The sequence below is a fragment of the Caloenas nicobarica genome, chromosome 3 (assembly GCF_036013445.1).
Source record: "Caloenas nicobarica isolate bCalNic1 chromosome 3, bCalNic1.hap1, whole genome shotgun sequence".
NCBI lineage: Eukaryota > Metazoa > Chordata > Aves > Columbiformes > Columbidae > Caloenas > Caloenas nicobarica.
The window spans coordinates 8554699-8569954 of NC_088247.1; the positions used below are offsets into that span (position 1 = coordinate 8554699).

The following is a 15256-nucleotide window of genomic DNA, read 5'->3' on the forward strand; positions in this document are numbered from 1 at the left end:
AACCCCAGCAAATTCAGCCATCTGGAAAATTCACATCTGTAACAAAGTCCACCCAGCATGCTGGGAAAGGCCAAGAGCAGAATCTCCTATTTCCCAGGTTTCAGGCAACAGGAATCTTCCACTACTGCTCCTCCATCTGTTTTCCACAGGATGGTAGTGTTCTGTGCAAAATGATCCTTGTTTTAAAGAGCATCCACAGCTTGGGCACACAAGGAACATTTCCCTCTTCATTCGCAAGGAAAAGGTCATGCAGAGGGGCCGGTCTTGATGTAGGATTTGTATTTTCTACAGATCGGTCAGACTGAACAGGAGCATCAGCCCACATTTGTCTTAAGAACTCTGCCATTTTAGCCAATTCCGCTTTTTTCACACCATCTTCCTCATCCTCAGCCAAATACTTCAGTGTGCAGCTTGATGAACAAAATACATTTTGTCTTCCTCAGAAATACCAGAGGAATCATGAATGTCCTCTTTAATCCTACTTTTTTATTATTATTATTATTATTTTGCAATGCCAATGAGCATTGTGCAAAATATAATGTACGAGGTCTTCAGGCAAACCCTCCAATCTGTTTTAGCTCCTTGGAAAATATTACACAGTCATACTCTGCAAACTGGACCAAGTACCTTGGCACTTTGTCCAGTCAAATGCTTCTGACTTAATTGTCGGGTCACATAGGTGTGTGTATACATTACTGTCTATATTCCTGGTTAAATACTTGAACCTCTTGATTTTGTCAGCAGCCCAAGGATTTTTCCAGTACAGTAGTAAGCACGTACAACCCTACATGGTGTGATTTTCTGAATTTAATATGACAAAACTTCATGGCGCTTTTACTTGCACATGTAGATAATGGGAGTTTTGCCTATGAGTAATCATTCCTGCAAGCTTAGGTACCTCCTTCCTCGTGATGATTTCATCACCTCATGATACTTTCCAGAATGTCTAGTCTGGGACTCTGATGTAATGATTTGTAAATATTAAGATGGAACTATACACAAATACCTTGTTACCCTCACTTGGTATAACTAGAAACCTGAATATACGCATAACATAAAAGACGGAATACAAGAAGCTCAACCATCCTGCTGTATGGAAAGAACTTAGTAGTGTATCTTTGTGACAATGTACAGGAACACAACATATAGACACAAGTACGTCCTTTGCTGGGAAGAATTTTCTTGCATGCACCACTCGAATTGTTACCCAAATAATTTCCTACTTAAACAATGAAAGAAAAACTAAAGAGAGCATTACTACAAATGCTCGTAAACTTAGAAAACACAAATAATTCCTCTTCTCACAGTATGTGTCCTGTGAACATTGAAGACGTCTGGAACAAGCACGTTTGCGGGACATTACACCAAAACTAGTCTCCTGACAGTTATTCTTGCTTTTGCGTCAGCCAAAGCCCTTGTATCTTTAGTCTTACAAAATATACACGGCAGTTCCTTAAAGACAGTTAATTTTTTGAAAAAAACTATGTCCATAAAAGCACTCTGAAGCTGCAAGATGTTACGCAATCCCACGTTGTTATTATTATTGGCTGTGGCGCAAAGCTCAGCCTCGCTGTGGGACAGTGGAGCTTATCATCAGCAATCTCAAGGCACAGCAGGGTAAGAAAAGTCGCTATTTGGAAATGTTTGCATTTCACAAATCTGTTGAGAATTTTTTTTTAATCTAACACGGGACAGAATCGTTCTTGTTGTGAATGCAACAAGACAGAAATGATTCTTCTTCATTCGAAGTTCAGGCGCTGTTCCGCAGAGGACTGCTGATTACAAAACAAACAAAAAAATGCATTTCCACTTTCTTGTCAGGAAACAAAAAAGCATTTGCAATTTAATAAATCCACTTCTCCGGACATCTCCGGAGATCACAGAATAGCCCATTTGATAACATTTAAGTGTATACACAAATGCACAACCTGGTTCCTGAGGGATTCAACTTGTTCAGTTTGCACTAAGAGTGAAGTCCCCACTCTCTGCTGACTCTGTGTAGTAGCTATAACTTGACTGTCCATTTTTTAAGTCATGACAGCAAAAGAAGTGGAATTACCCTGCTGTGAAGAGGGAGAAAGCTCAGTGGGAAATTCAAGGAAAGGCCAAACTTGTGGAGAGAATCCAGTGTTCAGGAAAGGTAGCGCTAAGGTGGCTCCAGGCACACGAGGACAGTATGAAAAGGAACAGGTGAGTGTCCCATCGCATCCCAAGGGCTGGATGCAGACGAGGGCTGTGGCCAAATATGTGTCAGGAGTTGAACGAGACGGAGGATCAAGGGAAGACAAGGTCAGAGAACTCAGAAATTAAACACGACGAGTTCTGAAAGAAGAACAGAGACTCTGCAAGTGTTTTGGACCATTAATAACTTTCAGAATATCCAAATGCAGTTCCAGCTCTCTGCAAGAGATTTTTGGAACAGCGTTTGGATGGGTAGATGGGTAGCCTGCCTGGGAATTCGGGCTGTATTTATAAAGAGTTGCCACTTACGTATTCTGTGCCAAAAGGGAGTCTAGATTTTGGTTATCATCCAGTCCCTGAGAAATTTTGCACTTTGTGATTACAGTATGGTGTGGACAGGAGAGAAAATGGTAATTCATTTGAACTCTGCTGGCTTTTAGACTTACTTTGAATGCGTTTAGTGGCCACTGTCAAGGACAAAACCATATCTGTTAATAAGCCACGTTCTCAGCAAACCATGTCTTCAACTTCAAGGTGGGAAGAAACTCAAGATGTCTTCAAACGTATAATTGTCTAATTACCTAAATGGATCTGCAAGTGATGACGTAATATCATATAACAGTCAAAGTTCTTCAGCTCTGTACATTCAAGAACAGACGAACTACAGCTGCAAATCTGGTGCTTATTTAAAAAAACAGGTGTAAAAAAAAGCAGCATGGAGCAGATGACTTTTAAGAGCAGTTTCAGGGAGATGTAACACACTGTAGCAACCCCACGCTTTTTTTTTTTTTTTTTTTTTTTTTACAATAACCCTCATAAAATATTGGTAGTGGTGAAACCTGGAAATCTCAAATCACTCACATACTGAGAGCTGTCAATCAAAAGAGAATCCGATGACCTTCTTTATGCTGTACGTTTAGCAAGACAACGTTCTAGGACTATTACAAGCCCTCTTTGACCCTCCAGTACACTACATCACTGTCTGTCATGACCTGATTGCGGCATTAAAAGACAGGGCAGAAATTACTGAAAATACGCCACCTGGAACACAAAAAGGTGAAATGTAATTCAGTCTCCCTCAAGCGATGGCTTAGATACCCTCATCAACTTTGCAATTCTGCTAAGATTACTTAAATGACAGAAGGCTGTAATTAATCTTAAAAAAAAAAAAAAGATTTTAGAGGACGTGTTCAAGCAGTTTACTCTAAGTTCGTTACTGTGCACAAACATGCTACAACAGGAGCCAGCAGTGTGCCCTCGCAGCAAAGAAGGCTGATGGCATCCTGGGCTGCATTCGGCAAAGCGCGGCCAGCAGGTCGAGGGAGACGATCCTTCCCCTGTACTCAGCACTGGTGGGGCTGCGCCTGGGGTGCTGTGTCCAGCTCTGGGCTCCTCTGTACAAGAGAGACATGGGCACACTGGAGAGGCCATCGAAGCACCACAGAGATGATGGAGGGACTGGAGCACCTTTCCTATGAGGAAAGGCTGGCAGAGCAGGGATTGTTCAGCTTGGGGGAGAAAAGGCTGAGAAGGAGCTCATCAGTGTATATAAATACCTGAGGGAGGCTGCAAAGAGGATGGAGCCAGGCTCTTTGTGGTGGTGCCCAGTGCCAGGACCGGAGGCCATGGGCACAAACCCAGTGCCCAGTGCCACAAACCAGGGCCATGAAGTTGGTGAAGGGTTTGGAGGGGAAGCCGTATGAGGAGCGGCTAAAGTCACCTGGTTCGTTCGGCCTGGAGGAGACTGAGGGGAGAGCTCATGGCGGCCACAGCTTCCTCACAAGGGGAGCAGGAGGGGCAGGGCTGAGCTCTTCTCTCTGGTGACCAGTGACAGAACCCGAGGGAACGGCAGGAAGATGTGCCAGGGGAGGGTCAGGTTGGACATGAGGAAAAGGTTCTTCCCCCAGAGGGTGCTGGACACTGGAACAGGCTCCCCAGGGAGGTGTCCCGGCCCCAACTTGACAGTGTTCAAGAAGAGACTGGACAACGTCCTCAGACACACGGTGTGACCTGTGGGGTTGTCCTGTGCAGGGACAGGAGCTGGACTCGATGATCCTTGTGGGTCCTTCCAACTCGGGACATTCTGCGATTCTATGATAACTGAAACACAGGAGGTTCCCTCTGACCATCAGGAAACATGTTCTTACTGTGAGGGTGACTGAGCACTGGCACAGAGAGGTTGTGGAGTCTGCAACCTTCGAGATATTCAGAAGTCATCTAGGAACTGCCCTGGGCAAACAGCTCCAGGTGGACCTGCTTGAGCAGAGGGGGTGGACAAGACAACCAGCAGAGACCCCTTCCAACCTCAACCATTCTGTGAATCTGTGAACTCTACGCATCATTACCAAGTTGAGCTAACAAACACTCACTAGTCATCTGTACTTCGGTACCATTTAGGCTGCCTCAGAAAATCAAGACTACCTTAAGGGAAACACAGTAAGAAGCGTGTAGAATGCTAACAGACCTCCACGTCAACCTAAGTCTCCTACAAGAAACAGGAGATCTAATACACTCTCATTTCTATTGTAGGCTTCCTTTCCCACAACTATATGCATACATTCATATATATATATGTATATACATGTACACACACACACTAAAATTTTAGATCTATAATGTGTATAATCTATCTATTCATCTATCTACCTATGTATATTTATGGATACAAAAATAAGGGAGATTTTCCTAAGGTTACACAGGCCATGTATTCTGGTGCAAGGCAGAGAGCTGAAAACAGGCTTTCTAGAGTCCTCATGACAAAATATCCTTTAATTAACATTATTAGAATTCCAAATGCTAAGTTGCACTTTGAATTTAAACATCTTCAACACCTCAGCATTCATGTCTAGAACTGGGCACACTCACAGAATTGCAGGTCAAGCTGAAATCCCTTTGAAAATTCAACCTTTTGTGAAGAAAAAGTTGACGGTTATTGACAAAATGTTGTAGTCTGTCTTGTTACTATTCATGATTAAGGAAAGTAAATATTGTCTGAGGTCTAATGAGAATTCCAATGCAATAAAGTCAAGTGTGAAAGGTGCAATCAATAAGTGATGATGCAACAGTATTCGTTTGTAGTTTTGTTATTGTTTAGTTCATGGTATTTGGTGATGCTTGAAAATGAAGTGTTAAGAAATTAGTGCTACAAGGATTAACACTCAGATTTTATTTCTGATATTGTAATGTTTCTACAGTCATTACATTCTGAACACTAATTAGAGTCTGATTTCTTTTCCGACTAGTTAAGTACTGCAAAGCAAAGAATTATAGAACAAAAATACTATGGAAACAAGCAGCAATATTATCCATGAACATCCACAAATTATAACACATGATGTCCATGGCTAATTTTACACTGCAGGAGCAAGTATGGCAAGGAAGAACTGTATTTTCCTCATTTTTTGTGTTAGCGACTATGCTTCAAACTATATCAAGTTTATGAAGAAAGTGTCTTTTCAAATGTATAATAGATCTCAGAGTCTAAGATGGAACATTTATGTCCTACATATGGCACGGTTATCCACCCAGGGTTCAGTTTCGGATTTACTACAAGTCTTGGATATTAAGAAGCATACTGCCCCGGGAAAAAGTCAAGGACTAAATCTCGGTTATTCATTTCTGCAAGGAAACCAATCTTTTCTAGTCCTTCATCAGACTGGCTAATTTATCCCTGTTTGGGCTCAACTGAATTGGCAGGCACACAGACATCGGTCTCCGTCACGGTGCCGTGGCATGGGACAGCGGTACCTTGTGTCAGAAACCGAAGAGATGATTTCCGTCCCTCTCTCTTCTCTGCAGGCACGTTGTGCAAGTGACAATTTGTGCCGGCACATCACGTAGCCTGAAGATACCGAAATTATGGTTGAATATTATTTGCAACTCTGTATTTTCTGAAGAAGCCACATAAAGACCTGGCTACGCGAACTTCAGTCGATCTTCACGGGTTATGTTCACAATGAACATATTCATGGTTCTGAATATTCTGCTTTATTAATTCCCCTGGCAGTTAACCTTTAGATTACAGAGCAAGACCTAGGACATGGATAGAAAACAAGGGCTGATTCTCTTCTAAAACACCAGGTTACGTGTCTGTGTTAAGGTGACATGGCTTTTGAAGTCAGCTAGGAGAATTTGGCATAAGTCCTACCCAAAGGGCAGTTACAGGCCAAACCAGACACCAAACAGCTGTTGATTGTGTTTGGTGAAAGATCTCCTGCATTTCCTAAGGCAGCTCTACAGTTCTTCACACATTGCTAAAAGCAATAATTACTTTGAAACATTATTTATGTCTCTCCTAATGTGACAGCTTTATAAATTCACTAAATAAACCGATCATGTAGCTAAACTTAACATTCGTATTTAGCATATTACAGAAGCAATGAAAAAATCCCTTCACAGAACATAACCCACCCAGGCCAAGAAAATCCCCTAATCCATGCAAAAATTATTTTCCTACAAGTAGTTTCAATGGAATTAGGTGGGAATTAGCTGAGACATTGTTAAGAGAATGACATATCTGTTTTGTATCACAATTCTTGTTATCAAAATGTATTTTTTGCAGAGCCACAGAAATGACTCTTTCAGTCACATAAATGAGATCTCTTGACCTATTGCAAATGAGACCGCATACTAGCAGTGCCTTTAACTTTTGGCAACTTATTTGTTTGCTTTTGTTTAGAAACAGCCAAGTAAGAAACCTAGATCTGCATGAATTCAGTATAGTATGGTCCAAACACATACACAGCCAAAGGAAAGATAATTATGGGAAATAAAACATGATGTTTCAAATCAGCTCCCTAATAAAGTCTAAAAATATAAGAAACTCTATCATATTAACCAGCGAGAACTGCTCCTTCACTTAAGGGATAGTTGAGTAATTATTCAAACTGTACAAGACCGGATTGTCAAGTGAAATCATAATACAGAGCATCTCAGGATAATGAGATAGATCTTAAGGCCATTAGCAGTGGCTCCTATTATAACACTGGCCAAGGTTCTCCAAGAAAGAGAGAGAATATTTAAACAAAAGTTGTAAAGAACTAGTTTGAACTTGTATATTTGAATAGCTCAGTGCTGTTTCATAGTTTCCATTCCTTCCTGGAGAGAAAGGTGCCTATCGTGTAAGACCGTGAAATCAGTCAGGCTTTAGGGACTGAAATCCCGGAGGGCAGATATTAAAACAAAAAATAATTTGAAAATCAAGCCACCTTGAAATCCATACAGTTTATATGAAGAATCTTATCCTAGCAAGGTTTTAGGGTCTAGTTAGACACTCAGCTGTCTTCTCTTTCCTGATTGTTTCTCTCATTTAAAACAACCAAAGCCAACATATATCTTCTCTGACTTTAGGTTTGACAAGAAGAATTACAGTTTTAGAAAGACTTTTAAGACTGGAAATGGAGGAGGATATGACCTTTCCTCTACAAAACAGGTCCTGCTTATGAGACATTTGCATATGCATGCTTTGTTGTCTTATGTTTGTTTGTTTTTAACCACTACAGGAACAATTCAATAGCTGATGGTTGTAAACAGAGAAACCAGCTAATCCCTGGGAAAACACTTGTCTAGCTCGGAGTTTATCAAGTACGGTATGGCTAATGTGTCAGCAACTGGATTAGAAATACTGCTTGTTTTCAAATCCTCCTCATGAGCCTCTCCTAGGTACCAAGGACTCCAAACACCAGCCCAGAGTTTGGCCTGGCACGCTCCAGCGAGGAACTCTCCTCACCTTAGCAAACATCTCCTCAGCCGCCCGCGCGCAGCGGTGCTCCGACAATTAGACCAGACTAGGGCTTCCAGCAGTCGAAGCAAGAACGCTGACTAAGACTTTGCAAATCAAATATTAAAAGACTGCTTAAATATTTTATGATCTTTTTACTTAGGCTCGGATTTGAAGTTTACTTCATCCACTAGCCAGAGATACGCTGAAGGTTAATTGATGAAGGAAGAGTAAATAACAGCTGATGCTGCTGGCCCCAAGTATGCGAGGCGGTTAAGAGTATTCCCAACCTCGAGTGAGCCGTCACTGACGTGCTCATTTGTCTCACTAGGTTAGTGTCACCAGGGCTCAGATATGTGATCAAATTACCGCAGTGAAAGTGGTTTAAGCTTATGTGTTTTCTCTTGTATTGTATATTTGCACGTCTCCAGTGACACCGAGTAATCCTTTAAATTGTGTTAATTTGATCATGTATCCGAGTATCCAGTGCGGCAAATCGGGATAGGTGGCTCTGAAAAGTGGAGATGATGCCTTTTAGAAGACAAATAGCTTCCAAGGAGAAGAGAGACATCCAGCAGAACCGCTACAGCTCAGTCTACCAGGATCGGAGCATAAATCTCCTTTCTCCTTCTACAAAATCAAGGGTTTGCAATATACAAACCTGACCGGACAAATTGCTTTTGTGGATTTTGATATTTTTTTGTAAAGGGAAAGAATTAACCAAACTCCTACAAAGCAACAGTTGGTCAATTTTTGGCTACCTGACTGGGCCAGTATCACTTAAAGCCCACCTAGATCTTAAAGAAATATTCAGGAGCTCACCATTCAGCCAGCGTTCTCGTCATATTTGGGGCTTGGAGTTGAAAATTTAAAAGCAGTCCAAATATTTAGCTTTAGAAAAGTACCGCTGAGCTTGTGGCTGGACCCCGTTTCAGGAGACATTTGGTAAGGATTTCCACATACCAAAGTACAATTTACGTAATGAGCAGGAAGAGTTATTGGACTAATAATTTTTAATAGAGATTCCTTGTCTTTAATACAGAACTACACAATAGAACTTAATAGCTTGTGGCAAGTAAATAATTTACACGTGGACTGTGTCTGAATACAAATGTACACATAAAATATCACAGACTTAATGAAGCCTTTGGGGTGGTTTTTTTTTTAAATCAATTTAATTGATTTTGCTGATAGGTCCGCATTTATATTTTTGTAAGCTGCATTTCGCTTTACCTGCACATGTGGCACAGTCACGGTTTTTAAGGGAGGCAGGGAAAACTCTGCAAATGAAATTAGAAACTAAGTACACAGTGTAGGGATTTTTGAAGTGTCTAGGGTAAGACACTCGGAAATAACACTCCAACGTGACCCAACGGTGTGGCTGATTTACAAACCACTTCTCGGAAAAGGTCAACCTCTCAGGAACACTCATGACTATTCAGGGTGTTCTGCAGCGTTTGAGCCCAATGAAGCTGGTAATGAAGAGTTTTCCCCTCAACGCTGAACGTTCGGGGTTGTTCAGCTTCGATCCGCAGGGTTACCTGCATTAGGGCTCCTACTAGAGAGGGGAGAAGACAACGGCTGAAGAGGGTGGTCAGTATTGTGACTAACGCACAGCTGAAGCCAGAAGGAAAGCGGCTGGATGGAAACACGGGCGTGTGTTTCGCAGGGAGAGGCGCTGGGTGACGGCTGCTTTGCCATCGGGAGCACCAGTTTCTCCGACTGTTTTTCACTACAAAACACACCTGCAGCTCGTCGTCCCTCTTCCTAAGGCACCGCTTTTGTCATCATCAACTCACAAACGCTACGCAGCAAGGAAAAGCGTGGAGACACACCTGAAGAGAGCGGCGGGGAGGCGCGGGGATCCGCCGCCCTCCTCGCCCCCGCGCAGGGCGCAGCCGCCCCCCCTTACCTTTGGGGTGCCAGGGGTCCGTGAACTCGTACTTCCCCACGCCGATGGTCCGCAGCATCTGCACCCCGTTGGTGTTGTCCGGGCCCCCCGCCGCGTTGGGGGGCAGCGGGGCAGCCGCCTGCCCGTTGGCGGTGGGCGCGCTGCTGGGCAGGGCGGCCGAGGGCAGGGCGGGCGGCGGCGGCGGCAGCATGGGGCAGGCCAGGTGGCCATTGCCCACCGCCCCGGGGCCCGCGTGGGCCACCGGGCCCACGCCGCTCATGGAGGACATGCTGAGGGGCTGGCTGTTGGTGTACAAGGGCTGGCTCTGCAGGTTGACCACCATGTTGCTGAGCGGCTGGGAGGGCTGCGGCTGGAGCTGGTAGTGGGCCGGCATCAGCGGGAGCTGGGGGGTGACGTGCGGAGGGAGGGAGGGGGTGACGCCGATGACGGGGGCCGGGACGCTGGCGGCCGGGCTGAAGGTGGGCGGCTGCGTCATCCCGTAGGAGTGGGAGATGAGGGCGGGCTGGCTGCCGGCCGCCACCGTGGTGACCCAGGGCGCTGCACCTGCGGCACGAAGGAAAGGCCGGCAATGGCGGCGGGCTCGGCTCGGGGCACAACGCGAATCACCCTCCCCTCCCGCTCCCCACTCGCACCCACGCGCCCTTCTGCTCCGCGGCACCTAAAGCGGTTTGAGGTCTGGAACCACTCCCAGCCCGTAAGTGCTTAAAATTGCCACGGCGGCGCGAGCGCAATTGTTAAAATACTCATCAGGTGACACGCAGCGCGTTTGCGGTTTTGCGTGTTTTGCGCTTTATGCGGCTTAAGTGCACGCTTCCAAGAAAATTAACCTCTTTCCCCACCGTGCTTTCATGGCTCCCTGACAAACACTCTGTGTGTATAATAACGGTGCTCCAGCCACTACAAAGAGATTGTAATTAGGCGTCTGGCATAGTAGCACAATGCGTGATATGTGTCTGGAAGCTGGAAATCATTTCAGGTAGCTCTGGACATAAAAGAGGTCTTAAAGTATTACAGAGTGCCTTTTCCTCCAGTGAAGGCAGAGAAGGAGAAAAAAAAACCAACTTTAATGAACTTGCAGGCATCTTAATACATTTATATTAGCCCCAGCACAGAAGAAACTTGAGGGGTCTTTACAATGAGAGAAAAACCCTGCTAAAGAATAAAGAAAGGGCTCACAATGAAGTCTAATTTACAGAGGCAAATGGAGATAGTGCATTGAATTTGCTCTGAATGATTTTTCCCTTGTAGAATTACAAATAAGATTAGAAACATACCTGGGTTGTCATTCTCCCTCATCTGTTTAGATGGAGGCTCATCAGTGTCCCAGGGTGTGGACTGATTGATGGGTGTCTGTCCCCACCTGACACTCGTTGCAAGCCCTTGAGGCTGATTTTCAGTCTTGGAAATGCAAGGTGTCTACCAGAGAGAAAGAAAAATACAGAATAAAAATGTTTAGATTATTGGGAAGAATTACTGTTCCTCATAACTAGTAACTTGCTTGTTGTTTGTTTGTTACAGTCCAAGAGGATATCCTAAAATTTTTAAATAGCATTCTCCTCCAGGCTTGTGTGACATGTCTGTATGGAAAATACAATATATTTAAAATAAATACTTCAGGACATTTGACAGATCCATCTTAAAAAAAAAAAATCCAAACCAAACTAGCATTTTCAGAAATAAGATGCTTCTTTTGCCTTGAAAATAAAAAAACCAACACCCACATATAGTAATATCCATTCAGTCACAGCTTACATAAAATGAGACAATCTTCTGTTTGCCCAATCTCTTCCAAAAATGGTGAGTTTTATTTAGCAGAAGGCAGAACAAGAGAGACTTATTTACAACTGTGGGACAAATTACTGTAGAACAGTAAAAAGAAGTCCTAGTATTTACTGTCTGTCAACCCTTAAAATTGAATGCCGATAAAAAAAAGGCAGCGTAACAGTCACAGGTCGCTAAAGTGGGTATGTTGGCAGTTTTTCAGAGACGTTAAAAAAAGCGTAAAGTAGGGGAAGTATTGGGGCTGAATAATCATCAAAGGGGATATGATCTGAAAGAGATTTCTTGATAAAGAAACTATCGCATGGATTTAAATGCTAAGCCAGCCCCCCCCTGCAGTTTTTAAGAGATCTTCCCAAACAACCATGTCTTTGCTGAGAAAAGGCCCGTAGAAAACGAGGGTGCTCCAACAGGTCACATTTATTTAACTCCACGGCGTATTTCATTGCTGGAAGATTAAAAGTTTTTTTGTTTTGTTTTCACTCATGTCAGAACGTCTAGACCAGGAAAACGGAACCAGCTGCCTATTGCTGAATGACTACTGAGGACTGAAGCCATAAAGAATGGGAGACCAGTCTGAGCAATCGCTTGTTTGCCTTCCATCTGGGAAGTAATTCAGCTCTGAGACGGGGGTACAGCGGCTCCATAAAAGCCCTGGGTCACGTAGTCCCAATGAAATCTCTGTCGACACCAGCAGCTTTTTTCCCCATCACCAGTACCTCAATCAGTCCATGAAAAGAAGTCATTAGCGAACCCATTTTATACCCTCCGCAAACAAACGCACACCTTTCCCAAGCCCATCATTCACTCCTCAGCTTTTCAAACCCACTGGAGGAACCTGCATCCACTGACATCTCTGTGAGCTCTTCTGTCCTGCCCCAAGGCTCCCTCCTTTCTCCAAATACCTCTGACACCCACCACCCGCTGCCTTTTCCACCTGAGCTTTTTTCGGTATGGAATCTGGAAGTGAGAATTTTCAGCTTGTGTCCAAACTAATTTTTCCTTTTTTTTTGCCCCCAAACTGCAGCATTTTATATCTATATATTTACGTGTTTAAAAAAACCTTTAACTTCTCCAGGTTTTTTTCTACTTTACTGTAAACAAGGACAATGATGTTCAGGTTTTAGACTCACATTTCCTTCTGCCGCACCATTTTCATTTTCTTAACTTCTCAAACCTTCTATAACTTTTGCAAATGAAATTAAAATGAGTCAGGAAAGGCAAAAAGCGATGACATGTAGACAAGCAAGAACTTTAAGATTCCTTCTCTTGTATTCATGGCAAAGAAAGGGCAGGAGGGGAAGAAATAAATCTCAGTTTTGAAACACTTTCTATTTATAAGTTGTCCTGGGAAAGGCTTAATCTGAATACTTTTAGCTTTTACATTGTACAAGGTCTTTGACACAGAGGGATATAACACTGCTGGTGGTTTACCAGTTCATGTTAGCAGTATCCCTTTGGATCTAGCTAAACTGTTTAACCGTGGCCAAAGTGCTCTGCAGTAAAAGAAGAAAGAAGAACAAAAAAAGCACCACCAGCATTCCCTGCCTATAAATCAGCTAAGATACTCCCCCCAGAAACACTATCGTTTATCCCAAAGCAAAGCTTCAAAACCCAGTACATGCAATGTAGAGAAGTTGGCATTTTTATGAATGAGCAAAGGAGGACAGGAGGACTCACAACTCAAATTATGCCCCACGTGTTCCACACGTGGCATCCATGTGTTGCACCTCTTTGTTCTATGAGCTGGGTCTCCAAAGCGGGTTTGCAATCCCTACGCTTCTCATGATTGTGTGGCGTTGTGGAGACACACGACATCTTGTCTAACTTTGTTATATCCCCAAGCTGCTTTAAAACAGTGTCGGTCTACAGTAAGAAAAATTATCCCCGTATCTTAAATAATGCAGAAGCACACACATGCTATAATTTTAAAAGAATCCATATGTTCTGTACAGAATGGGTAAGAGAGGGAGAATGCGACACAGCTCTCCTAAATCCCACAAAAATCTTTTTGCCTATTTTGCAACTGAACGCTTGCCTTCCAAAAAACTTGAGGCGCAGATCAGGCACATTTGAAACTGGTGGAGTTTGCACCTGAATCTAGTTCTAAATTCCCCACTAAAGAGGAAGGAGGTTTGCAGGTTTGCTGTCAATAAGCACTTCTCTTCTGCTTCCACAAAATGCTGGCCGTTTCCCAAATGTCTTTTCACTAAATATGCTCACAAACCCTGCTTCTTAGAGGCTCAGTGCATTTCAATACACAAGTTCAGCACATTCCTTCCCAACTGTACCCCTGAACTTGTATTTATTTGATGAGAAAGAGCCAGAGATTAGTTGGTATGAAATCAAAACGTGCATTCATGAAACACAGTTTAGACAATAATGGTGGTGGAAACAGAAAAAACAGCTTATCGAATTTCTCTCTTTTTTTTTTTTTAATATATCTATACTTCTGGTCTCTGATCTAATTTCTGCATTATTTTTCTTAATACATGAAGGATTACATTACAAGTGTTACATGCCTCTGATCCGATTGCGGCAATTACTGATTCGTGTATCTGGAAAGCAAAATTATTTCCAACATTATCAAACAGAGGAACTTTCTGTCCATGCGCTCAGGCACGTGGGCACTCTATTTGATGCTTTTAATGTAGAACATAAATGACCAAAAAATGGCCTGTATTATGGTAGTTGTGCAGGGGGAAGAGATGTGTTCCATTAGTGATCCGCAGACTTCACAGAAACTAATTGTACTATGTTACACTTTTATCTTTAGCTTTCATGTCAGATGCTTGTTTGAATTAAACACGAAACACATGAAAAAAGGAAATGCATTACAAAATCTACTGGGTATACATTTTAAAATACTGCCAAACGTCTACTTACAGGAAAAGACAAGGAGGTTTCTAAAAGGTCTGTTGAAGCCTGGCTAGTCAACAGCGGCACCGGCTGTTTGATTGCCTGAAATTCATGGGAGACTACGAAGATTACTGAAGCAACCATCGGCATCTTTGTAGCACCCCTAAAATATTCAGTCTGTGCTCTTTGTCACAGATAAAGTACCCCAAATTCAAATATGAGGATTTTTTTTCTCTTTTGTTTGAAGCAATCATTAAGAACGAATGAAATTTTCAGTTGAAGCTCGCGTTTCACCTCCTGCCTGCCTCTTTGAACTCCAGCAGTGACCCATCTCCCAGCTCTACAGAAATTAACTGCAATATGGATGTACAGGCAGAACAGAGCAAGATGGAACAATTTCAGAACTACATGAGACTAACACAGACAAGTTGCCAGGTTGTCGATTTTCTGTAGCTCAAACAGTCATAAACCATGGCCCACAGGCAACAGTAATTGTTGTACAGCTGGTCCACTGAACCTTATTAAATTAAAACATTAAAAACCTTCAGAATCATGGGGCTTTGCAGAATATCCACAAGAAAGTTCATGAGTTCACAGCAATCAGCTGGTGCTGAAGACTGGGAATTAGTGATTTGGTCTATACCGCATCAGTTTACATGGTCAGTATTAGGTGGCATAACTACAACTAAGCCTGACTTTAAGTCTAAAGCTTTACAAATCTTGGATGAAATAAGACCTAAACTTTTAGCAAGACCTTTTGTACATCAATGGAAAAATAAAACCTACCGTACTACTACCAGCGTTAC

At 42.9% G+C, this 15256-nt stretch overlaps 1 protein-coding gene across 3 annotated transcripts in view; it reads right to left on the reverse strand.

Moving 5' to 3' along the window:
• The window catches only part of KLHL29 (kelch like family member 29), a 409076-nt gene that overhangs the window by 130277 nt on the left and 263543 nt on the right, over nt 1-15256 (reverse strand). For all 3 annotated transcript variants that reach the window (XM_065631175.1, XM_065631172.1, XM_065631174.1), the window contains 2 exons: nt 11087-11228; nt 9813-10355 (listed from right to left, as the gene is read on the reverse strand). In XM_065631175.1, the coding sequence (XP_065487247.1) occupies nt 9813-10355; nt 11087-11228 (685 nt within the window). The remainder of the gene's footprint in view (nt 1-9812; nt 10356-11086; nt 11229-15256) is intronic.